Source organism: Schistocerca nitens, chromosome 8 (assembly GCF_023898315.1).
Source record: "Schistocerca nitens isolate TAMUIC-IGC-003100 chromosome 8, iqSchNite1.1, whole genome shotgun sequence".
NCBI classification, from domain to species: Eukaryota; Metazoa; Arthropoda; class Insecta; order Orthoptera; family Acrididae; genus Schistocerca; species Schistocerca nitens.
The window spans coordinates 238,401,711-238,429,430 of record NC_064621.1 but is presented as its reverse complement, the minus strand read 5'-3'; the positions used below and the strand labels follow the sequence as shown (position 1 = coordinate 238,429,430).

The 27,720-nt window shown below is 42.5% G+C and overlaps 1 protein-coding gene across 1 annotated transcript in view; it reads left to right on the top strand.

The window, feature by feature from the left end:
- LOC126199498 (synaptotagmin-10-like) overlaps positions 1-27,720 on the top strand; it is a 582,178-nt gene that overhangs the window by 542,563 nt on the left and 11,895 nt on the right. Inside the window, exon 7 of the mRNA XM_049936421.1 lies at positions 22,484-22,655. Coding sequence (XP_049792378.1) covers positions 22,484-22,655 — 172 coding nt within the window. The remainder of the gene's footprint in view (positions 1-22,483; positions 22,656-27,720) is intronic.

The following is a 27,720-nucleotide window of genomic DNA, read 5'->3' as shown; positions in this document are numbered from 1 at the left end:
TCATTGTTATTATCCCCCACTCCTATGAACCGTGGACCTTCACAAGTTGGAGAGGATGCATGCCTCATCAATACGCACACTCGTATCTTGGAGGCAAACACAGTGGAGTGGTATCTGTGGAGAGGCCAGACTAACACGTACTTCCTGAAGGGGCAACAGTCTGGATGAATGAGTGATCTGGCCTTGTACCATTAGCCAACATGGCCTTGCTGTCTCCACAGCTTGTGGTCTGGAGGTTAGTGTCGCTGCTTCTAGATCTTGGAGTCCCGGGTTCGATTCCAGGCTGCGTTGGAGACTTTCATCGCTCAAGGACTGAGTGCCTCTGTTGTCCAAATCATTGAATCTCATCTTCATCGACGCGCAAGTCGCTAAAATGACGTTAAACAGAAGACACCAGATGGCCGATCAACCCCTGGCAGTGTCTCCCACCCGACAATGCCATACGATCACTTCACATCATGGCCTTGCTGTGCTAGTACTGCGAATGGCTGAAAGCAAGGGGAAAATACAGCTGTGATTTTTTCCGAGTGGCATGCAGCTCTATCGTAGCAGTAAATGAGAAAGGAGTGAGACAAGGTTGTAGCTTGTCCCTGAACTTATTCAATCTGTGCACTGAGAAGTGGTAAAGGAAATCAAGGAGATGTTTGAAAATGACAGACAGAAGAAATAAAAACTCTGTGTTTTGCCAGTGGCATTATAATTCTTTCTGAGACTGCAAAGAATATGGGAGAAGTACGGAATGAAATGGGTGGTGTCTTTGACAGAGATAATAAGATATACATCAGCAGAAGTAAAATAAAGGTAATGGAATGTAATCAGATTGATTTTAATAACAACCCTCAATTTGAGGGTCTGTGGTATCTTGCAAAGTGTGGCACAGATGTCAAAGTTCAGTTAAGTTTTATTAGTAATTGTATTATACAAGCAATTTGTATTTTTTAAAACCTTGTAGGACAGGTAAATTACAACAGTAGTGCCAGACATGTTTTGTACTCAAAATTGTTTCATTCTTTGATAAATAATTGTATTTTGATGCGGAGATCGAATTCTCTTTCGCAGTCAGAGGCTGTAATGATACTTGTGTATTACAATAAGCAACCTGCATTTGGTCTGTGCTACTGTACAAGCAATTTGTATTTTTTAAAAACCTTGTAGGACAGTTAAATTACAACAGTAGTGCCAGATATGTTTTGTACTCAAAATTGTGACATTCTTTGATAAATAATTTTATTTTGACACAGTGATCGAATTCTCTTTCGCAGTCAGAGGCTGTAGTTGTATATTACAATAAAATAAACAACCTGCATTTGGCCTGTGCTCAGTATCTTTACTTAGTTGATAAATAATTTTATTTTGGTGCAAAGATCATATTTTCTAGGTATCAGACTTCCATCTCTGTGCGTGGAAGCTTCTCCGTTATTTTCTTTGTGTATGTTGTATGTTTACATCTCATATTTGGAGCAACATGAAGTTATATTTGCATACTATTAGACTGTATAGTTTAAATGATACAACAAATTAAAGATCTCCTCAAAACCCTCTTCCCAGAAAAAATGTTGGTTGATCAGATAGTCTGTCTTTAGATATGTTGTTTGTTTTATATCTCGTATTTGGCGCATTACAATTAGATTTTGGTATTATTTAGTTATTTAGTACAGAAATACGGTCTGTATACATTTGAGATAGTCCTTGCACCATGCTTACGATCGTCAAACGTTGCAGCCTTCCGCGAAAGTTATTTTTTCGTACATAACCTCCAGTAACAAAAAACGATATTAGCCTCTCAGTAACATCTGTTATATTTTCTAGAGTAGAACATGATGCATTATTTCCCCCCCCCCCCTCCCCCCTTGAATGGAGCTTGGTCAGTTATTTAGTAGGCCTAAGATGAAATGTCAGCATACTGTTTAGCATCTTATTTCAGCTAATCACGTTTGTTCAGTACAGTTAAAGAACAATTTAGATGTGGGAAACTGTAAGTTACAGCGTGTATGTTATCTTAGATATGCAAATAACATTCCGTCACTTGACATATACACAGTGTTGCTGACATATTTTTTACATGCATTTTAGATAAGGAAATGCTGTAGATTACACTCTTTATGTATTTTGAAGTGGAAAGAACACTCACGTAAGCACTGTGTGTGTATGCTTACAGATTTTTGATAAATACTACATCTTAATTTTACTACCAGTAATACAGCCTCATTTAGGACTGGAACAAATTACAAATATTACTGTTTGATTGTGAAACATCAGTGTCATAAGCTTTGTGTGCGCTTATGTATTTTTGACAAATAATTCAGGTCAGTCAGATACTTTAAACATGATCCCCATTTACGCAATTAGTGTGTGTGTGTGTGTGTCAGTGAGAGTCCATTGTGGCTTATACCAAGTGTGGTACGTGAATCGAATTAAGCTTGCTGACAAGTGCTGCTTAACCTACAAGTTAGATCACTAGTGAAAAGGTACGCCATTGTTGTCAATATCCTTATGTATTTTTGAAAAATATTCGAATGCTGTTGAAACAAGCGCAAAATCCAGATCTTATGGATATTTTTGAACAGGCCACTATCTTGAATTATAGTATCAGTGGGCTTACAAAGCATAAATGGGCTAGTTCCCCAATACTGGGCGCTTTTCGATCTTTTTAATTTTTCCGTTTTTTAAAAAAAAAATTTCCTCCTGGCACTACTGGGCTAGTTCTGCCATTTTCCTTTTTTTTTAATTTCTCGCTACCGCCATCTTGTAGTTTTAAATTTTCTCGCCAGTGCCATCTTGGACTTTTGAATTTTCCTCCACTGTCAATTTAGAATCTACGACAGCAGAGCCACGATTGGAGCGCCGACTAACTGTGGGAGCCTCAGCTGTATAGAAAAAACGCAACTTATTACACGTCTCAGCGTTTCACCCACAGTGAAGAGAACAGCTGTCATTTAAATTACGGAGTATGGCAAGTCTGAGGAGCAGTCATAATATTTTGATTGTCACCTTGAAAACAAAGAAGCTGAGGCCATTAAATTTGCTAATGGTGCTACTCCTCTCACATAATCACCCTGCAACGCGACATATTCTTCCTACTGATGCATGACTTGGTGGAGAAGTCTGCATTTTGGATGTTCACCAGACATTCTGCTTCGAAAATCTCCTCATCGCCATTCTCAAAATGTCTGGCACAAAGTAGTTTCTTCACCCGAAAATAAAGTAAGACGTTACTGCAGGTCACGTCAGGAAAAATGTGGGGGTGAGGCAAAATTTGATAGTCCAGAGAAGCGGCACTTGTGAGTGCTGAGACATCATCGTGAATAAAAAAAAATCCTCTTCGACAGCTTCCCGTACCACTTTGTCTTTACATCGTCCCATAACCTCGTTATGTGATTTCTTACCATCATAATCTGTTTGCACCGCACCATGGCACTCCTCAAATACACTCAGCATCACTTTGCCCATTAATGGAGGATCATCACCTTTTTCGGCGGGGTTGAATTCATATGTTTCCATAGCTTGCTTTACTTCTTTGTTGCGAGGTCATAGTGATATACCCTGCACGTACCCGTGGTGGTTAGGCTGCTAAACAGGTCATCTGTACTGGTGTGAAATAACAGTAACGATACCGTTACTGCCTCGGTTCGGTAGCCTTTTTGTACGGGTTGGAGCAGTCTCGCAACCCAGCAGGTGGTCAAAATGTCGTGCAAGATATTGATAACCAATCTACGATTAAATTTTATTTTTTTCACTATTCACACACTTGACATTCGCCAGTCTTCGAGTACTATGGACTCATCTTCTCTTGCAATTTCCAGTTCTTCACAGCGAGCCGTTTGTCATTCAGACTCGTTTGACCACCCAGGAAGCGAGTGCACCACATAATCACTGTTTCATATGATGGTGGATTGTTACCGTATACTATCACGAACTCAGCAAGCACTGTCACAGCTTTGTCTCCTTCAAATGCAGAAAACGTATTACCACATGAAACTTCATTTTATGAATGGACTGCGCCATTTTGCTTTGTCTCTCAAGCATCGTGCTGCGTACTGTGAAATGGGGATTTGTATGTATACCAGAAAAGAAACTAAAAATTAATTATTTAGATTCTTTTTGGGCGATACTTGTACCATTAAGATTGCCACTCATGTTCTTCTGGAAAAGCATCCGATGGGCCCCACTGCATCTCGTACACTTACTATTGTATGCATACGGTTTAGTGAATTCGGACGTGATAGGGCACCCGTTAGGTCTGATGTACACTGCCTCACAAAGAAAAGGAGACACTCAGAAAACATGGACGGGCATCAGTATAACTTTATGCACGGATACGTCTTTGGTAGATATGTAAATTATTATAGTTTCAATTGTCTGTGACAGATAGGACGACCACCATAGTACATTAGTGTTGTTCGTGTTTGTAGTTACCAGGCCAGGTAGGGTGTATAACGGCCGCAAACTGCGTGAGGCGTCGAGCAAACAATGTGAAGGACACGGAGAAGACTTCTGATACCGTTCCTCACAGGCTACTTACCCCTCAAGAAACTGGTACAACTACCTAATAACGTGTTGAGGCCCCGCGAGCACGCGGAAGTCCCGCAGCACGACGTCTAATGGACTCGACTAATGCCTCAAGTAGTGCTGGAGGGAACTGACCTCATTAATCCTGCAGGGCTGTCCATAAATCGGTAACAGTACGAGGGGGTAGAGTTCTCTTCTGAACAGCACGTTGCAAGGCATCCCAGATATGCTCAGTAATGTTCACGTCTGGGGAGTTTGGTGGTCAGCGGAAGTGTTTAAACTTAGAAGAGTTTTTCTGGAGCCACTCTGTAGCAATTATAGACGTGTGGGGTGTCGCATTGTCCTGCTGAAATTGTCAAAGTCCGTCGGAACGCACAGTGGACATGAATGGATGCAGATAATCAGACAGGATGCTTACGTACGTGTCACCTATCAGAGTCGTATCTAGACGCATCAGAGGTCCCATATCACTCCAACTGCACACGCCCCACACCATTACAGAGCCTCCACCAGCATGAGCAATCTCCTGCTGACATCCACGGTCCATGGTTTCATGAGGTTGTCTCCATACCCGTACACGCCCAACCGCTCGATACAATTTGAAAAGAGTCTCGTCCGACCACGCAATTTGTTTCCAATCATCAACAGTCCAATGTCGATGTTGACGGGCTCAGGCGAGGCGTAAAACTTTGTATCGTGCAGTCATCAAAAATACACGAGCGGGCCTTCGGCTCCGAAAGCCCTTATTGATGATTTTTCGTTGAATGGTTCGCACGCTGACACTTGTTGATGGCCCAGCATTGAAATCTGCAGCAATCTGCTGAAGGGTTGCACTTCTGTCACGTTGAACGATTATCTTTCAGGATCTTTCTCCGGGTGCAGCGATATCGGAGATTTGACGTTTTACCAGATTCCTGATATTCACGGTACACTCGTGAAATGGGCGTACGGGAAAATCCTCACTTCATCGCTACCTCAGAGACGTGTCCCATCGCCCGTGCGCTGACCATAGCACCATGTTCAAGCTCACTTAAATCTTGAAAATCTGCGATTTTAGCAGCAGTAACCGATCTAACAACTGCACCACCCACTTGCTGTCTTACATAGGCGTTGTCGACCGCAGCGCCATATTCTGCCTGTTTACATATCTCTGTACTTGAATACGCATGTCTATACCAGTTTCTTTGGCGCTTCAGTGTATAATCAAACCTCATTCGTATGAAGCATCGTCTCATTTGTGCGAATGGATTCGTGATTTCCTGTCAAAAGGGTCACAGAACATAGTAATCGTCGGAAAATCATCGAGTAAAACAGAAGTGATATCCGGCGTTCCCCACGGAAGTGTTATACGCCCTCTGCTGTTCCTGACCTACAAAACCGATTTAGGAATCCATCTGAGCAGCCCTCTTATATTGTTTGCAGATGATGCTGCCATTTACCGTCTTACAAAGTCATCAGATGATCAAAACAAATCGCTAAACGATTTAGACAAGACATCAGTATGGTGCGAAATGTGGATTTTTAAATAATTAAAAGTATGAGGTCATGCACTAGAGTACTGAAACAAATCCACTAAATTTCGGCTACACGATAAAACAAACAAATCTAAAGACTGTAAATTCAACTTAATACTTAGGGATAACAACTACGAATAACTTACATTGGAATGATCACATAGATAATGTTGTGGTATGCGCACCAGATAGTACTTACAGAGGACATTCAAAATGTTGAAAGAAGGACACCTCGTTTTGTATTATAACGAAATTGGGGAGAGAGTTTCCCGATATGACACGCGAGTTGGAGTGTCGTCATTAAAATAAATGCGTTTTTCGCTGCAACGGTATCTCACAAAATTTCTGTCACCAACTTTCTCCTCTGAAAACCAACCTACATAGGGAGAAATGATCATTACAATGAAACAACAGAAAGCAGAGGTGTAAAGAAAGATTTAAGTGTTCGTTTTTCCGCACTGTTCGAGAATGGAACGGTAGAGAAACAACTTGAATGTGGGTGGATCAACCCTTTGCCTGGCAACTCATTGTGAATTGCCGCGTAATCATGTAGATGTAGGTACCGCGTACTGATGTGATGAAGCGTTATCAGCAGCTCACAGAGTTTGGAAAGGGCCTAATTGGGTCTCCATTGAGCCGGCAGGTCAAATCGTGCTGTATCCAGATTTGTGGAACATTCGAGGGCAAGCATGCTCGTCCGACCATTACAATGGAGGATCGAACCAAGTATATCGTAACCCCTCCACATTTGCGCCTGCCATCAGAGATGAAGTAATAGATTCCCTGCATCATTGTGTCTCATGCTGCAACATTGGTCGGCTAGCTGCAGCAGGACTAGAGAATTAGCGTCCCATAAATAGGCTGCCATTGCCACCACAACATGGACGGCTGTGTTCGGAGCGAACTGTGACTAGAGTGGCGTCACACTGTGTTCAGAGAAGCCTCGCTAGTCTTCACTAACTCAGATGACCATCATAGGTGAGTATCACGGCCGCCTGGGGACTGGTCCCATTATTCCAATGTTTTGCAGAGGAACAGTGGTGTTGTTCCTGGCCTCATGGTATGGAGAGCTGTCAGATATGACTTCAACGGCTTGTGTTGATTGAGAGCACAACGATACTTCATGGACATCTGGCGCCCTCGTGTGCAAGAATCATTACGGTATTTTTCAACAGGACAATGCTCGTTCACACATGGAACCTATCTCTATGAACTGTCTGCTTGGTGTTGAGGTTACTTCTGCGGCCGGCAACATCCCCTGATCTGTCTCCAACACAACCCGTGGGGGACCATTTCAGACCTCAACACTATCTCAGAACACTGGACTCGCTTTCGGGAGGACGACGGTTCAATCCCGCGTCCGGCCATCCTGATTTAGGTTTTCCGTGATTTCCCTAAATCGCTCCAGGCAAATGCTGGGGTGGTTCCTTTGAAAGGGCACGGCCGACTTCCTTCCCCATCCTTCCCTGATCCGATGAGACCGATGACCTCGCTGTTTGGTCTCTTCCCCCAAACAAGCCAACCAAACCACTATCCCAGAGTCAGTTTCCAGGTCATCGACGACCAGTTACAACAGTTGTGAGCCAGCTTGCCTCAAGAGAGGATGCGACAGCTTTATGACACCCTTCGCAAACGAGTGATTGCGTACATCCAGGCCAGAGTGGGTACAACGTCATCCTGATAAGTGAGCTCGTACTGCCGAGCTCTTTGTATATGTGTCTCTGTTTTGTAATCACTGTAATAACATCACGTACCAGAACGTGAACCCTTGAAGTTTCATTTCGTTTCTTCCTCCCCTTCTGGGGAGTCAATATCCTACAAGCAATATGAAACAAAAAAACACATAAAAGGGAAGGAGAATGAAGAATAAGTTTTGTTGACGGATTTCTGGAAGTGGCATGTATGAATAATAGGCATGGCACACAAGAGTGTACTAGTGTTTGATGTACATTTAGGGTTCGTATATCAGTACATCTCGACTGCGTTCAGAATTCAGGAGTGTTAACAGATCGATCTAGCAGATACTAAAGTATAACAGAGATGCTCAGGAAAACTAAATTACAGTCTTTAGTAGATTGGCGACACAGGTCTCTCTAAATGGTGTCTCATAAATTTAGGGAATCGTTCTTTGAGAAAGCCAGTGCCACAATGCTGCTACCACCATCACATATATTGTACTGCCATCATGAGATTGACATCAGTTATTTAGTTACTTCTTCCATAGATTAAATTCACGATAAACGCTATGATGCGGACTATAGAAACAGAACAAACATACAAAATTATATACAAATCAGTAAAAAAGTACAAAATAATGTTTATTTGGCTGCCTATGGGCCATTTACAAGTATTTCTTTAATGACTAATTACCTCTATTCAAGAGTTCCACTATGGCATAAAAGGAATTGTTAAGGAGAAAGCTCTTCAATCCACAATTGATACATTTCTTGTATCTGTCAGGCATTTTACTTCCAAGGGTAGATTTTCAAAGGTTTTTAGGGCTGTATATTCACCCATTCTGTGCCAAAGTTAGATTCATTAAAGGGTAATGCTGATATTTTGGCTTCTATCGTTGTACTTGTTAATATACCTGTTACCCTCGTATTTACAAGGAAACATTCCCCAAGTGTCAATAAACGATCTTCATGAAACTTGCAAGCATGTAGAAGGTGTAAAATAATGCAACACTTAGTTTTTTCTTTATGTCCAATTTCATTTTTGAGGGGTAGAACAACCCCAAAAAAGTAATTTGCCATATTAAGTTCAGAGGGAATATTTTCTGAACGATGGTATACCAAAAATGTTTCTCATATAAACTTTGATAAGAAATTAACATTCTTGGCAGCAGTATAGTCGAATTTTGAAATCATTTGAAATTTTTCAAAGTATCCCACCACCATTAATTAACGCTGAAAACCGAAAACTTCTTTACAACATAAAGAAGCTTTCTAGCTAGATATATCCATGAGTAATAAGCTAGTTTTTTAAATACACCTGTTTTGGAAAATAAGCTGTACGCAATGTACTATCAGAGTCTTTTCAACTTATTTTTGGAAAATAAGCTGTACGCAATGTACTATCAGAGTCTTTTCAACTTATTATTTAATGTCTAATCATTCAGTATTGGTCTAATTATTTATTTTATTTATATTTCCTTTATGTTTTAAATTGTTATTTTGCTTTTTAGATTCATTTTTTTGTTTCTTAGGTAGCCGTTTCACGTACATATACTTTGTTAATTGAAAATTTTAAGTAAGTCATTGTTATGATATAAAATCATTACAGTAACGATAAATAGTAACTAAATGCTTAAAATACAATATATTCTTACATCATGGACGTAAAATAAACGACATTGCTTCACATGATATACATGACAGAAAACAAAATATAAACCAAAATTCAGCAGTATTTCCAAATTAATTAGGAATGTTCCCTTGTTAAATGGATTGTTAATAAGAAATTCCATAAGTAAGTAAATGCACTGTGAAGCTGTGATGAATATTCTCAGCTGCTTAAAGGGATACCTGCAAGATGTATGTGTTGAACTCCACTCATAATTCTAAGTAATTTCCTTCGTGCAGTGAATACTTCTTGCCTACGCAAGGAGGTACCACAGAGTATTGCCCCAGAAGATATCATGAATAAAAATATGCAAAATAAGTTGATTTACTCACTTCTACATCGGCAAAGTTTTCAATTATTCTTATAGTAAAAGTAGCCAAACCTAATGTGTTACCAGGGCTAATATATGATTTCTTCTAGTTGTCATCAATATGCGCACCAAAGAACTTACAGTTTTCTACCCAGTTTACTATTTCTGTTGGTACACTAGGTCGATAGGAAGCGGGATGCTTTTGACAGGACAAAACTAGGCGAAATGCGTTTTTTTTTTTTTTCAAAGATTACAGTTAGCCCATTTGAACAAAACCATTCATCAAGTTCCACAAAAGTTTTTTAATATTTTCTCTGTTGATACTTCTTTGCTCGGTTTCACAACAATGCTCGTTTCATCTGCAAAGAGGACCACGTCTGCCTCCTGATTCAAATAAAATGGCACAGCATTAACAGAAGGTAAGAATAGCAGTGGGCCAATGATCGAACACTGTGGGACCACCAAGGTAATTTCTCGTCATACAGATGACGTGGCATCCCTCTTTGTCTCATTCCCACAGGCTAAAGTAACTTTGTGCATTCTGTTTCTTAAATGAGAACTCAACCAGGCACTTACTGAATTACATATTCCATAAAAACTTAACTTCTCTGATAGAATATTATGACTGAAGCAATCAAATGCCTTCGATAAGTGACAGAAGATCCCAACTGGTGATGTTTTATCATTCAAAGATGTTATTATGTGATCATTAAAATAAGCCACAAGCAACAGTAAATTTTAGACTATTTATAAAGAGTTCGTCCGTTCTGGTCACAAATGTAGCAGAACCATTAAAATCGGTGCTTCCGCTCCCAAGTTTTGAAGATGATGGCGCTGAATAAAATCAAGGTTAGGCGTAATAATTTTAATTCACATATTTCGGAAACTTTTGGATACCACCTCATACCTAGATCTAGATATTCAGTGAGGAGCGGATGTTTTAACCCATTTCATGTTCTTTGTGGCTATTTTATATCGATTTCTCATGATGAGAAAGCTTCTTGAGAAATTATGGAGCCGGCCGGTGTGGCCAAGCGGTTCTAGGCGCTACAGTCTGGAACCGCGCGACAGCTACGGTCGCAGGTTCGAATCCTGCCTCGGGCATGGGTGTATGTGACGTCCTTAGGTTAGTTAGGTTTAATTAGTTCTAAGTTCTAGGGGACTGATGACCTTAGAAGTTAAGTCCCATAGTGCTCAGAGCCATTTGAAATTATGGACGATATTCTATGCCGGAGGTATTCACAGCAACAGTAAGCCGCACATTATATTGTATGATCAGTGCTGTTTCAATCTGCGGTGAAACTCAAACTCCCCGAGACTGGACGACCGGTACTTGGTTATTTGGCCGGTAAATGAAGCATAGGTCACCCGGCCGCCGGCGAAGAGACTGAGTTTTGTTGCTGCACGCACACCGTAATTAACAGAGTCAACATTGCTCTTCTGGCTCGCTGTACACGGACGCGAGAATAGTCCGCGATAAATTCCGATGCAGCGTTCGCGCCAATAAAAGCTAAATGGCCGCGTTGTGACGTCCGGCAGAGCCAATTGCTGCACTCAGAGCGGCGCTTCATCACGAGCCAACGTTGCTCGTGCAGGGAAAACAAAATGCTAGAAACTGCGGGCTGGTATGTAGAAGTTTCCGAAATACGGAGTGTTTAAAAAAAGAAAAAAAAACATGTTGCAAAGTATTACGTTGTCAAATCTGTCGACCGCTGCGCTACGGCTCGGATATTGGAGGAACGAATACATGATCGAGTTTATATTCATTGCCACCCGATGTCGGGTTTCTTCTGTTTGTTTCGTTAACGTCACATGTTTCAAAATGGCTACTCCGCGGCAGAAATAATTTTGTGTTCTCGAGTTTGCGAAATGTAATTTCGTGATAATAGTGCAAAGACGTTTCAGGAAGAGGTACCAAACTGATCCTCTGAATGTATGGAACATTCGCAGATGGTATCGACAGTCTGTAGACACAGGTTGTGTATGTAAAGGAAAGAGTACTTTCCGGCCTCATGTTTCCGACAAAAATGCCGCACGAATTCACACCGCTTTTCAACGTAGTACTACAAAATCAACTCGTCGTGCCAGTAGGGGGTTACAATTGCCTACAACAATAATTTGACGTGTTTTGAGACATCGGTTGGTAATGAAGCCGTACAAGTAACAGCTGTTTCAGGCTCTACGTCATAACGACAAACGCTAAAGTTTTCTGACGAGCTTCAGAATGCTATTGACAACGATAAGATTTTCACACAACGCATCATTTTCAATGATGAAGTGACTTTCCATCTTATTGGGAAAGTAAGCAAACAAAATGTTCGAATTTGGGGCCTACAGAACGCACATGCACACACTGAACATGTGCGAGCTTCACCCAAAATCGATGTGTTTTGTGCGCTATCACATTCATCTGTTTATGGCCTATCCTTCTTTGATAGAAACACAGTTAACGGTCAGCAGTATCTTACAGTATTACAAAACTGATTGTCACCGAGGCTGGATCAGCGCAACTTCATTTTTCAGTAAGACCCTCTCACTGGAGTCGCCAAGTGCATTAATATCTGAATGAAACTCTATCGATCCGTTGGATTGGTCGTCAAACAGCTGGTGAAATCGCATTCCTCAGCTGGCCTCCACGATCACCGGATCTGACGACCTGCGACTTCTTCCTGCTGGGTTTCATTAAAGACCATTTTTAAGCACCAACATTACCACAGAACCTGGAAGAGTTGAAGAGACGGATCCGTATTGCCTTAACATCAGCGACGATGAACATGCTTATCCGAGTGTAGGAGGAATTCGAGTATCGATGTGATATTGTTCGTATCACTGGTTCATAACATATTGAACATCTGTAATCTATAGTTGAAAGATTCGTACATATGAATCCCGAGTTTCATAGTTGTATGTCTTACAGTTTAATAAATACATGCGTTCTAAATACGAACATTCTTTTTGAAACACCCTATATTAGTTAAAATTGTTACGTATTACTAAAGTTTATTCTGCCCCATCATCTTAAAAGTAGTCTCCTCGGGCATGAATACACCGATTTCAACGTTTCCGTCACTTTTTAATTACGTACCGGAAGTGTTTCTTTGTTAAGAAGTTTAGTGCCCTCCGCGATTCCAGTTGAATTGTATCAAACCTTCGACCACTTGAACTTCATTTCCATTTTGACGAAGAGAAAGAAGTGACGCGGAGCTAAGTAAAGCGGATGGCGACAAGCTATAATCTTATTCTCAGTCAAAAGTTCCTAAATAATGTTGGCCATAGCCGATCGTTCAGCGTCATGGCGAAGTAGCCAATCGATCGTAGAGCACTTCTGTGGACGTTCTCTCCTAAAATCCTTCCTCGAATGTCTTAGAATACTGCGATAGAACACTTTATTGATTTACGAACAGCAGGGACGCATTTTTTATGAACAGTCATGTCAGTATAAAAAAAGTAATAGAAAAAGATTGACAATAAAGTTACTGTTTACTTGTTGAGCTTGTTTTGGCCGAGATGAAGAAGGACTCTTCTCAGTGGGATGATTGTTGCCCTATACGAGGTGCATTCAAGTTCTAAGGCCTCCGATTTTTTTTTCTAATTAACTACTCACCCGAAATCGATGAAACTGGCGTTACTTCTCGACGTAATCGCCCTGCAGACGTACACATTTTTCACAACGTTGACGTCATGATTCCATGGCAGCGGCGAAGGCTTATTTAGGAGTCTATTTTGACCACTGGAAAATCGCTGAGGCAATAGCAGCACGGCTGGTGAATGTGCGGCCACGGAGAGTGTCTTTCATTGTTGGAAAAAGCCAAAAGTCACTAGGACCCAGGTCAGGTGAGTAGGGAGCATGAGGAATCACTTCAAAGTTGTTATCACGAAGAAACTGTTGCGTAACGTTAGCTCGATGAGCGGGTGCGTTGTCTTGGTGAAACAGCACACGCGCAGACCTTCCCAGACGTTTTTGTTGCAGTGCAGGAAGGAATTTGTTCTTCAAAACATTTTCGTAGGATGCATCTGTTACCGAAGTGCCCTTTGTAACGCAATGGGTAAGGATTACGCCCTCGCTGTCCCAGAACATGGACACCATCATTTTTTCAGCACTGGCGGTTACCCGAAATTTTTTTGGTGGCGGTGAATCTGTGTGCTTTCTTTGAGCTGACTGGCGCTTTGTTTCTGGATTGAAAAATGGCATCCACGTCTCATCCATTGTCACAACCGACGAAAAGAAAGTCCCATTCATGCTGTCGTTGCGCGTCAACATTGCTTGGCAACATGCCACACGGGCAGCCATGTGGTCGTCCGTCAGCATTCGTGGCACCCACCTGGATGACACTTTTCGCATTTTCAGGTCGTCATGCAGGATTGTGTACACAGAACCCACGGAAATGCCAACTCTGGAGGTGATCTGTTCAACAGTTTTCGGCGATCCCCCAAAACAATTCTCTCCAGTTTCTCGATCATGTCGTCAGACCAGCTTGTGCGAGCCCGAGGTTGTTTCGGTTTGATGTCACACAATGTTCTGCCTTCATTTCACTGTCGCACCCACGAACGCACTTTTAACACATTCATAACTCCATCACCACATGTCTCCTTCAACTGTCGATGAATTTCAATTGGTTTCACACCACGCAAATTCAGAAAACGAATAATTGCACGCTGTTCAAGTAAGGAAAACGTCGCCATTTTAAGTATTTAAAACAGTTCTCATTCTCGCCGCTGGCGGTAAAATTCCATCTGCCGTACGGTGCTGCCATCTCTGGGACGTATTGACAATGAACGCGGCCTCATTTTAAAACAATGCGCATGTTTCTATCTCTTTCCAGTCAAGAAAAAAAAACCGGAGGCCTTAGAAATTGAATGCACCTCGTATACATCATCCATTCAGTCATGATCTTTCTCCATTAAATTTTCATATTTTTGGAGCCCTGAAGAAAGATATTCGTGGTAGACGATTTGCGTGGGGCGAAAGGTGTCACTTGGGTATAGTCATGGTTCCATACGCAATCCCAAACGTTTTTCCATGAAGGCGCTGACCATCTTTTCTCACGTTGTGATAAATGTGTTAATAGTTATAGCAATTGCTTTTGAAACAATGAGCAGTTTACTTATTTTCTACCTTCTGTCTCATTTTCATGTGAACGTCTCTTACACAATGCATCAGCATGGGACTTGGCGATTTCTGGATGTCAGTAAAAGATAAATATCCACCTCTCGGTGGTAAATCTCAACGAATATTCACTCCTTTTGTAAGAAGCTAGGTTTTCGGCGATCGCTGTAATAAAGAGTAAGTACGGCGCGACAATTAAGATGGAACAGAAAATAACAGCTGTATTCAGTTTGATTTCGAAATATGAAACGCTTTGAAGTGAAAACAGGCTCATTTACTCAGTTAATGATGAATATATTTAACAAACTGTTTGTGATTTTAAAATACATGATTCGTTTACTATTAATTTTTTTAAAGCAAACAACAGCAACTGCGCGCTTAAAAAATGCGTTACATAGACAAATACTTTGACTTATAGCCCACGGAGGAATTCTGATTTGTTAAGGGCGTTGTAAATCGTATATTTGACCACATTCCTTTGGAAAGTGTTTTATTTTACAGCAGTAGACAGCTGTAAATTAAACTTGGGACTTTAGCGACTTACGAGACGAATATGCTTCAGTTTTCCAAATTCTGTAAGCCATCAGATTCTTCCTTACCTAATCCGTCTCCACATTGCTGCGCTCACCAGCTTTCAGTCTAGTATCAGCAACCCACTTCTGTCTGCTGCAACATTTCATTTAATCTTTATTTCTTATCCTGTGCTTTAGAGCAACAATCATTTTCTGTCTTTAGCTTTTCTATGGCCTTTTCATTCTTGCAGATGTGTGAGTCTGTGTGTTTGTGCGTCAAGGGGAAATGGGGAACGGGGAGGGGAGAGGGGAATCGTTATATGAAATTCGCTTTTAGTCGTTTTTAATAAAGGAAGTGTTAATATTTTATTTATTGTACTAACAATCGCATCACTTTAAGTTGCTGAAGCGCTAAATAAAATGCTGTCTTGAGTCCAACAACCCAAACTACAGCGACCCACAATCATCAAGAAATGTAGCAGTCATTTAAGTTTGTACACATGTACACTGATGAGCTAGAACATCATGATCACCTGCTTAATAGCTTGTCTGTCTGCTTTTGGAAAGAAATACATCAGTTGTTCTGCGTATCAGGGAGGTTTGTGGAGGTATGCGGCATTAGACGTCTATGCACAGGTCATGTAATTCGCGTAAATAACAGGCCGCTGATATGCGTACGCGATGAGGCGCCCGATAGCGAGCCAGACGGGTTCCATGGGATTTACATCAGACGAATTTGGTCGCAGAGACATCAACGTGACTTCGCTGTAATGCTCCTCGAACCACAGTAGCACGATCCTGGCTCCGAGACACGGACAATTATGCTGCTGAAAGATGATATCTCCGTTGGGGAAAACATGAATCATGAAGGGATGCAGGTGGTTTGCAGCTGTCAGCGTGTCTTCGATTACTACCTCAGATCCCAAGCAAACCTAGGAGAATGACTCCCATAGCATAATACTGCTCCCACCAGCCTGTATACGTCTCGTGCTGCAAAGCAAATTCCGAGCTGCCGTTCCCCTCGATGACGGATTTTGTGAGACGACAATCGACCTAGTGTAGCAAAAATGCGATTCACTGGAAGAGACGACACGTTTCCGTTGATCAACGCTCGAATCCCGATACTCCCGTGCCCACTGCAATCGTAATTGACGATGTCGTCGGGTCAACATATGAACACGTAGGGGTGGTCTGCTACGAAGCCCCATGTTCAACAGTGTACGATGAACGGTGTGCTCCGAAACACTTGTGCGTGCACCAGCATTGTGCTCTTTCGGCAGAGATGGGACAGATCATCATCTATCCTACTTTACAGAGCAGACAAGCCTCCAAACCCCACGTTCTGTGAAGAATCCTGGACGTCCAACCATTTAGCGCCTAGTGGTAGTTTTACTGTTCTTCTCCCTCTTTCCATAGGTACTCTGACAGTAGCACGTTAACATTCGACCAGCTTCACCGTTTCGAGGCGCTCGTTCACATGCTGTGCGTAATAATAACCTGCCATTAGACAGAGTCACTTATCTCAACGGACTTCCCCATTTGCAGCCCACATCTTCGCTAGGGTGTTCCCCCGTCCGTGTCTGCTCGGCCCACATACTTATGTTACCGCGTCACGATCCCGCAACGCCCCCAGGCTGCATCCAACGTCGCTGTGGACGGTGGTCATAACGTTTTGGCTCATCAGTGAATAAGAAACATTGCACTCTTAAAATTATGTTGAGAGAGTGAATAACCCGCCGTAGGCGATACAAAAATGTAACAGATTCTTTAAAAAGTTTATTTACAAAAATAAACACTATTTATCTACTCCGACGGATAGTAATACCAGATTTACAAGTTGTAAGTAACTGGCTGAAGGCCGTGGTTTAGAGGAGAAGGTTATCACGCAAATGAAAAGGCTAAGTCTCACTGAGTCTGTCTTGATGAAAAGACAACTAAGAATTTTAGTTCTTCGGTCTTGGCACACTGTTGACATCCAACAAACAATTTAAGTTCTGTCTATTGCGGAGAGTCCGTCAGTCGAACTGATCGTGTTATTCGTTGACAATACATCAACGGTATTCGCAAGTTGAATGCTACGAGGGCTATTCAGAGAGTAAGTTCCAATAGGTCGCGCAATGGAAACCACTGTGAAAATCAAAAATGTTTTATATGCAACATGAGCTACACCTTCCAGCTATTCGTCTACGTAGTCGCCGCTCCGACTTACATACTTATCGTAACAAGCCTTCCAATACCCTCGTCATAGAAGGCTGCCGCCTGTGCTTTCTGCTAAGTCTCTACGCTGATCTATACCTCGTTGCCTGTGATAAAATGTTCATAGCCATCGGTTCAAGTGAGCAGAGATGAAATTCAGGGGGTCATCTGCGGTCTGTATTGTGGGTGATCAAACACTTCCCACTGAAAACGCTGTAGGAGGATCTTCATTGCCCCTGCAGAGTTCAGCTGAGAATTGTCATGAAGAAGGAACGGCGTGACAGTTATGTTACGTGGGCTGCATGCCATCAGGCGAAATTTCTCACTGGACCCTCATACTTGGCGAGTGACACACTTTCCGAAGCATCTTTACGTGTTCACTGTAAACTCGTAACTGAAACGAGCGACGTGATGCGATCGATGGACGTATTAGAGACACTGGCCAACACATCTGTGCAAAACTTCATTGGATTTTGACAGTGGTTTCCATTCTACGACGGATCGGAACTTACTTTCCGAACAGCCCTCGTATATGATGATTTGTGTGGTCTTTCAATACTCTTAACAGCTAAACAGTCTTCACACTGGCTTATAAGGCCTTAACGTTTACCATGATGTTACAGACTGTTTCACCAATTTTGATTTGGTCTATATCACTGTCACATTTTGCGATCAAATACTTTCCCTAGCAGGATCTTGTTTAATAGAACTAGCGGGCATTAACTGCGTAACTGCAATAAATGAATCTGCTCCTAATCTCAAGCAATAACGTATTTTTTGCAGCTCAACATGTAGATATTGTCGTCCATTGCTAAGACAGCCAACGATATTAGTACTTGCAACTAATCAGTTATGAGCGCGACTGTAAAAGTCATATATCTGGGCTAACATTACATCAGAGTCAAAAATTACGACATCCTTTCACTTGCGTAAACTCTAGAGCACTTAAAGAGCATGTAATGGCCTTTCAGAATAGATCGTGAATGTTAATACTGCCTCCAAAACCCAAAGTCACTTCGTCCAAAATCATCAGTCTCGAAGATAGTCCACTTCCCTTTTCTTCAGCCTCACTTAGTTAATGTCTATCCTTCTGTTCAGTAACATTGGTTAAGATTTAACACAATGAGCATGTAGCACAAACACTCTTGCAACAAATAACTTCTCAACACAAACAAAAAATTTTCATTAATAACATCTTTTGAACGGTTTTTATTCGTTCTTCTTAATTCATTTGTATCGTCAATGTAGTAACAGAAACTCTGGTTGCTTACTCATATGAGTGCGACTCAATGATGTGAAGACAACCAGGTAACAACTGATATATACTAAGATGGTATCTGTTCTTTCGGACATACGTCAACGAGGACAGATGAAAATGTGTGCCCCGACCGGTAGGTGTGCCAGAGATAAATCCCTGCAGTCGCGCTATCCTCTGTGTCCTCGGTGGTGCAGATGGATAGAGCGTCCGCCATGTAAGCAGGAGATCCCGGGTTCGAGTCCCGGTCGGGGCACACATTTTCATCTGTCCCCTTTGACGTATGTCAACGCCTGTAAGCAGCTAAGGATGTTGTAACCCACCATGCTCTTCAAAGTGTCGACATGATGCCTTGGCCTGCTCGAACATCAGATCTCTCCCCAATCGTCCGCAGCTCGCGGTCTCGCGATCGCGTTCTCGCTTCCCTAGCACTGGGTCCCTGGTTCGATTGCCGGCAGGGTCAGGGATTTTCACCTACCTCGAGATGACTGGGTGTTTGTGTTGTCCTCATCATTTCATTCATGAAAGTGGCGAGGTTGGACTGAGCAATGGTTGGGAATTAGTACGGGCGCCAATATCATCATCTCCCCAATCGAGTAAATATGAGACATCATTGCACGGTAACTCCAGCGTCATCCACAAACAGCGTCAACTGTCTCTGTATTGACCGGCCACGCGCAACAGGAGTGGAACTCCGTCCCACAAACTGACATCCGGCCACTGTACAACACAATGCACGCGCGTTTGCGTGCCTGCATTCAACATTCTGGCGGCTAGATTTACAATGTCTTATATCGCGTTTACATTACCTGTGATCTTGTAGTGTTAATCACTTAAATATATTACCTAGACAAACGTGTTCTCGAAATTTCATTACCCTACGTTAGCTATTTTTTGGTGTTGCGATTTTTTCCATCAGTGTATTTCAAAACACGAATGGCTTTGCTTTGGTCAGATGGACTATGTACGGCACAAGCTAATAATTTATGAAGTACAGAGCTAGGAAAGCAGGCGCTGATCCGTCCCCCATCCTGACATACACACACACAAACACATTTAAGTAGAAGCCTTTATATTTTTACATACATCTATTTCCAGATTTCTCAACTTACTTGACCAGAGGATACTTCCGAGTTGCTTGTGTTAAAGCCTGCCCAAGTGGATGCTGTATGACGAGGCAAGTAACATTATGGCGTGGTAAACGTCCACAGCCAATGTCTGATAAAACCTACTACCAACAAATCCGGCACACTTCGTAAGCCCACAGATAGAGACTACAAACCACAGTATTTTGAGTAGGTAAAGGCATAAAAACACTACCCGCCATTGAAATTACTACACCAAGAAGAAATGCAGATGATAAACGGGTATTCATTGGACAAATATATTATACTAGAACTGACATGTGATAACATTGTCGCCGGCCAATTTGGCCAAGCGGTTCTAGGCGCTTCAGTCTGGAACCGCGCGACCGCTACGACCGCAGGTTCGAATCCTGCCTCAGGCATGGATGTGTATGATGTCCTTAGGTTAGTTAGGTTTAAGCAGTTCTAAGTTCTAGGGGACTGATGACCTCAGATGTTAAGTCCCAAAGTGCTCAGAGCCATTTATTTGATAACATTTTCACGCAATTTGGGTGCATAGATCCTGAGAAATCAGTACCCAGAGCAACCACCTCTGGCCGTAATAACGGCCTTGATACGCCTGGGCATTCAATCGAACAGAGCTTGGGTGGCGCGTACAGGTACAGCTGCCCATGCAGCTTCAACACGATACCACAGTTCATCAAGAGTAGTGATTGCCGTATGGTGACGAGCCAGTTGCTCGGCCACCATTGTCCAGAAGTTTTCAATTGGTGAGAGATCTGGAGAATGTGCTGGCCAGGGCAGCAGCCGAACATTTTCTGTATCCAGAAAGGCCTGTACAGGACCTGCAACATGCGGTCTTGCATTATCCTGCTGAAATGTAGGGTTTCGCAGGGATCGAATGAAGGATAGAGCCACGGGTCATAACACATCTGAAATGTAGCGTCCACTGTTCAAAGTGCCGTCAATGCGAACAAGAGGTGACCGAGACGTGTAACCAATGGCACCCCATACCATCACGCCGGGTGATACGCCAGTTTGGTAATGACGAATACACGCTTCCAATGTGCGTTCACCGCGATGTCGCCAAACACGCATGCGACCATCATGATGCGTAAACAGAACCTGGATTTATCCGAAAAAATTACGTTTTGCCATTCGTGCACCCAGGTTCGTCGTTGAGTACACCATCGCAGGTGCTCCTGTCTGTGATGCAGCGTCAAGGGTAACCGCAGCCATGGTCTCCGAGCTGATAGTCCATGTTGCTGCAAAAGTAGTCGAACTGTTCGTGCAGATGGTTGTTGTCTTACAAACGTCCCCATCTGTTGACTCAGGGATCGAGACGTGGCAGCACGATCCGTTACTGCCATGAGGAGAAGATGCCTGTCATCTCGACTGCTAGTGATACGAGACCGTTGGGAGCGTGCACGGCGTTCCTTATTACTCTCCTGAACCCACCGATTCCATATTCTGATAACAGTCATTGGATCTCGACCAACGCGAGCAGCAATGTCGCGATCGATAAACTGCAATCGCGATAGGCTACAATCCGACCCTTCTCAAAGTCGGAAACGTGATGGTACGCATTTCTCCTCCTTACACGAGGCACCACAACAACGTTTCACCAGGCAACGGCAGTCAACTGCTGTTTGTGTATGAGGAATCGGCTGGAAACTTTCCTCATGTCAGCACGTTGTAGGTGTCGCCACCGGCGCCAACCTTGTGTGAGTGCTCTGAGAAGCTAATCATTTGCATATCACAGCATCTTCTTCCTGTCGGTTAAATTTCGCGTCTGTAGCACGTCATCTTCGTGGTGTAGCAATTTTAATGGCCATTAGTGCAAATAGACTGAATTTCTTAATGTAATACAGAACGACGGAGATCATTGGTAGAAATGACTGAAACAAACGTCAGTACCTCATTCATACCCTCACAGAGAGCCACAGTCTTCAGACCTACGTTCAAAAGTCGTAGCGGTAAGTGAACTACTGATAGTAGTTGAGTGCAGACTTGGATTTATGTTGTGTAAATTGTGACGTTGTCAAAGTTGTGGGGTTTGTTCATGTTATAGTTCTTAAATTAATTAATTACCTGAAATGTGTTCTTCTCAAATTTTCGGACGAAACGTTTTCAAATGCGGAATTTCTCTGAAACGCGATTTTAGCGTAGTTCTTCCCTCTCAGACATTTGACGTCACTTGTGCCACCACAGAAAAAATTTGAAGTCTCTTCTAGCTATATGTTGTGGAGGCTGCGCCGGTATGATCTCGTTACAGTAGCGAGCTTCACACTGAAGTTAACGTTTACCTGTAGAAGCCGAGGCTGAACGTTTGGCAAGAAAAATTCAATGACAGAATTGCCATTTGCTCGACAATCACTTCTAAGAAATATTCTTAGATCGAAGTATTCCGCAGATGAAAACGTTCGAGGAATTCTCAATATAAAGCACTACCCTGTAACGATAAAGCAACAGCAGTGAGCGACAATCCCCTTTGGAGAGCCACTGTTCTGGCTGGAGAGCCTCTCTCAGAACCATAGACGCGCCAGAACAAGAAACTTACACCTAATGTAAATTACGAAGTGCAGACCACACGCAGTTGGTGTCTATCGTAGTAATTCGACGTATACAGCCTCACGTTTCCTTGTTGCAGATCCGTACGTCAAAGTGTACCTGCTGTGCGAAGGGAAACGTATAAAGAAGAAGAAAACAACTGTCAAAAAGGCAACGCTATGTCCAGTCTACAACGAGGCTCTGGTGTTTGATGTCCCCGCAGAAAACATCGAGGACGTGAGCCTCATTGTCAACGTCATCGATTATGATAGGTAAGTGCCTTTCCAATGCCTTTACAGCCTGACATAAACAGAGACTGCGCAAATACAAAGAACACGTGTAGTGACACCAATATTCCACTACCATGTCAAATAGAAATATTTTTGAGATGTTGCCACTGTCATATATGACTTAAGGATTCATTTTGTAAAGGCATTGTGACACAAAGTGAAAAGGCCCAACACAGATTTCACTTTTCTGCCTTCATTTTTCACCTTAAGTCGGAACATGAAGTCAGTCGGTTCCACAAATCTATGTCTAGCAACAGCATGAATCAGGCCCTTCAGAAAAGTATGGATCAGCATCACAGTAGACTGATAAGCTATAGGAAGATAGGAGAATATTAACTGCTCTGTAAATCCACAAGGAAGGCCTACTACTACGGCTAGCTGTGAGTAATATTGGAGCACCGGCTTACGAATTAGAATTAGCTAAACATCTTGCTTCGGTACTGAGACCGTTTGGAAGAAAATGTTCACATTGTCTCCACAACTCTGCTCACTTTATGAATAAGTTGAAGTCTGTACAGCTCACTGAATCGGATTTATTAAAAAGTTTTGATGTTGCTCCACTCCTCACAAGGCTCCCTATAATGATTCATTGCAGTTCAAACCCGATATGAAAGTTCTGTTCCATCACGCACTTTTTTCAACTCACTTTTTGTTCAGTAGTGAATATTTTGAACAAATTTATGGTGCTGCTACGCGTAGTCCCCTATCCCCTTGGGGTAGCCAACATTTTATACAGAATACTTTGAAGAGAGGACACTCGAGTCCGCAGAAATGAAACCGAAAGTCTTCTCGCAGTATGTGGACGACACTTTTGTGGTATGACTCCCTGGTGAGGAAGAACTGTCACAATTTTTACAACACCTAAATGCTATTCACAAAATATTCATGGAGATGGGGAAAGATGGCTATCTCCCATTTCTAGATATCTTAGGCAGCCGGCAAGTGGATGGGTCACTAGGGCGTTCTGTTTATCATTAGCCCATAGATACGGACATATATTTACAGGCGTCTAGCTGCCACCATCCTTCACAGACTGTGGCGCCCTTCGTACAATGGTGCATCGGACACATGTTGAGTCATGTAAAGGAGTTGGAGCACCTACAATCTGTTCTTCTGTATACTCTTCACATCAAATTAGGACAGTGTTAACGGGTAGTAAACGTGATCATTCTCAACATAAAGAAGAGAAAGAACAGTTTAAATCTACGGCATTCATCCCATATGTGGGTAACATTTCTTCTACATTAAGCAGAATCCTTAAGAAGCATCAGGTCAAAGCCACATACAAAATCCTGCGCCCTTCTCGACTCGGAAAAGGATGATCTGAGTTTGAGGAAGGATGGAGTCTACAGAATACCAACTTAAAGTGGAAAAGCCTACGTAGGTCAGACCACACGCACTGCATGGAATATGGTATCCATACTTTTGCAGCCTTTTGCAGTGCAGTAACGCAACCGTAGCCTAACGCTGTATCTCCACAAGACATTCTACGGATTATTCTGTCACTAAAATCTTGGTCACACCGATATCCTTCTGGGCTTCATTTATTAAGGAATCTGTGGAAATAAGTTTGGCGCAAGATCTTATTATTCGTGACTTCGGATTTCTTTTTGATAGGGCTTGGAACCAGGTGATTTCTCTGATATCTTCGTAAAGACAAAACCTCATGCCTAATGACACATCCGGCGACAGTTAATTTTATTATTTTGATAAGTGGATTTTAATCCTGCCGGCCTGCATTCCGACAGAATGCTTGTGTAATATCACTGTTGCTTATGCACCCGCTCGCCATACATGGAGCAATTTTCGACAGAGGAAGTAAATTCGACAGAGAGGGCACGCAGTGAAAACAAATGCAGACACGACATCCGCGCCAGTTTTCATTATAAAGTCAGCGACGTGCACCGTAGGAACAACACCTGTGCTTAGGCAGCTGCAACGTTCAAACAGTTGCATTGTAGCTGCTCGGTGAACGTGTGTCCAGTATTAATTAATAAAGCATTTAGCGATGAATGGCGATGAATTTATGCCATGCCCATTGGGGACACTATAATTTCTACTTCCCAAAGAATTAGGAAAATCAAACCACGATGTGCCATGAGACACGGAGTTAGATGTTTAGTAAATGCTTTAAAAGTTGATTGTCGTCTACTTATTAAGTTGTATTACAAATGGATTGCTTTAAGTTCATATTCATTACTACAAATAAGCAACACATTTGAAAACAAACCTTCTATCTGTACCATAGCAGCGCTGATCGGTGTGTGGCCCCTGAATTGGTAATAATGCAAAATAAAGATAAAAACATTCCCCCTCTCTCGTCTCCACACGCCGCATTTGCCATCAGGTTTGCCGTTCTAGGGTTGGAATAAAATTCTGGTTTTAGTGGGGAAGAAAATTTTACTGACTTTTTAGAGGTTCAAACACATGCAAATCAATAATGTGCGGCTAACCGAACATAATTAAAAAAATAAAATATAATTATTACATTCATGCACTTAGCCAATCAATAACTTCTGAGCCGGCCGCTGTGGCCGAGCGGTTCTAGGCGCTTCAGTCCGGAACCGCGCTGCTGCTACAGTCACAGGTTCGAATCCTGTCTCGGGCATGGATGTGTGTGATGTCCTTAGGTTAGTTAGGTTTAAGTAGTACTAAGTCTAGGGGACTGATGACCTCAGATGTTAAGTCCCATAGTGCTTGGAGCCATTTGAACCATTTTTTAACAACTTCTGATACTGGTAATTTCAGCACTAAATCATAAAAAACGGAAATCCCAGTACCAGGAACATTCTGTCAAGCAGTAACGAAATTCCATTGGGCAAAATAATAAAATGTTTGACAACTGCAGCGACGCTAGCTCTCCAAGCGACTAGACTGTAGTGACAGCTGAATAAAAATATATTTACAGTTGTATCCCGTTTCCTATTAATTTCGACATATAATAATAAAATCTCAGAGCAATATAACATGTGCAGTTCACAGTAGCAGAGACGTAATTCTGTCATCGAAAATGCTCTCAGACCAGAAATGAATTGCAATCTGACTTGTTTAAGTACAAAAGGAACACATTACTGAGTATATCCGATCATCCGCCCTATCCTCTGCTATGCGCATCCCGCCTGGATCTCTGCCCCTCCTACCTTTTACAAATCGCTTCCAATCCTAGAACGCCATGTGCTCCGCATCGCCTATCGCATCCGCCTCCCCTCCCCCACGTGGATCCTGTATGACCTCATTCGTTCCCGCACCCCCTCCTTTTCCTTGAAGGGATACGGACCCTCTACACCTCCCGCAAACTTGATCCACCTCACCCACTTGTCTCTCTCATCCTCTCCCACCCCCATCCGCCTGTATTCCCACGTCCCACCTGCTCTCCATACCCTCGCCCAAGGTGATTTCCGCCAACTCCCCCTCCCTGATGATGCCCTCATCCCCTCCATCTATCCCTCCTACCAACTTTGATCCTCCCCTTCCACCCCCTGTGTTTTTCCCAATGGCACCCTCTCTCCCTTCTCTCCCTCCTCCCTTCCTCCCTCCCTCCTCTCCCCCGGGCTCCCCCTACCCCCCTACCTTCTTCCCCCCCTCTCCCTTATCCTCTGCCACTGGCATCTACACCCTCTCCTCCCCCTCCTCCTCCACCTTTTCCGCTTTGGTAGGTCCCCGGACTCGTACACAAACAGTGAACATTCGCGAGCCGGAGATCATCGCCATCAGTTTTTTGTGTGCCATCGTGTTATTGCCTTAGTGTTTCACCGTCCGTGCTCCAACGTTCACGTGTGTCGTTTCTGTCATCTATGTTCGTGTACCAGTGCTGAACGTTTTTTATTTCGCTACACCTGTGAACGGCTCCATGTATTTTACTTTGTATGTCTACTGTTTTTTATCCATCGTTTTGTTTTGTTTTTCTATGTCTTCATCTGTACTAATTGTGCTATCTGTGGCCGAAGAGCGGCGTAGTTTTGCCGCTGCCGGCCTACCTTGTCTAAGGTATTAAAATGACAATAAAGAAAAAAAAGAGTATATCCGAGTGACTGGCACGTATTTCCTCATTCATTACATCGACTGTAATTTGTTTCGCGAGTCTCTTTAGTGATTTTAGACTCATTTTATTATTCACTACTTTTACATTCATAGAGATTAGCTGCTACTTCTTCTAAACTGCCTTGCGCCCTTGTTCTTGCTTCTATGCCTTGCGTGAATCTATTGCATTTATCTACTCCGCTTCCCAGTTATCTTGTCTTGTCTTGTCTTATCTTGTCTTGTCTTGAAGACTCTGCTTCCCACCTGTGACATTTACTCCTCTTGCAAGTTCACCTGTGATGTTTTCTGCTTATTTAGCCTATGTCAATTTCTTAAGTTACACCTAGCACAAGTTACCTTAGAAGAAGCAAAAAACTCAGTTCCTGTTCACTTTCGGCTATGTGCCAGCGCTGCATCCTCAGTTTTGTGCTAATTTTCTGTTCCTAATAAATATCAACAGTCCTTTACTTCCATAATTCCCTTTCTGGGGATGGAAAATAAAAGGTTACTCTACAGGGTAATATTCTACGCGTACATATTCTACCTCAAAACATTTTTACACCACTATGAACTGATTTCTCAAAATAAGTAATTGACATGTGACCAGTCCCAGTGGAAACATGTAATTCTTGTGCAAGAGCTTAGTGTACTTTAGCTTTGTACATTGCTGAATATAGCTCAATTTCCAACATCGGTCACTTGACTGATGTGTGTAAAAACTGCTTTAAGGATTCGAAGTCGACAAATGACATAAAATTACGTAGAACCAAATGCACAGAGCTAATACACTATAGTCTAGCACATCATTTCAAGAACGATTTCTTAACTGACATACATACATAGGTGACCAAAAATACAGTTTATTGCTAGATGAATCAACACATGTAACCATCAGGAACTATCTGAGGATCCTCGTAAGATATTTTTGTTTAAAACAAAAAAGTAGTGTCTACGTTTTTAGCGGATACTGCATTATCAGTCAGGTACAGCAGAAATGAACGAAACCATTAATGTTTGGAACGTTTTA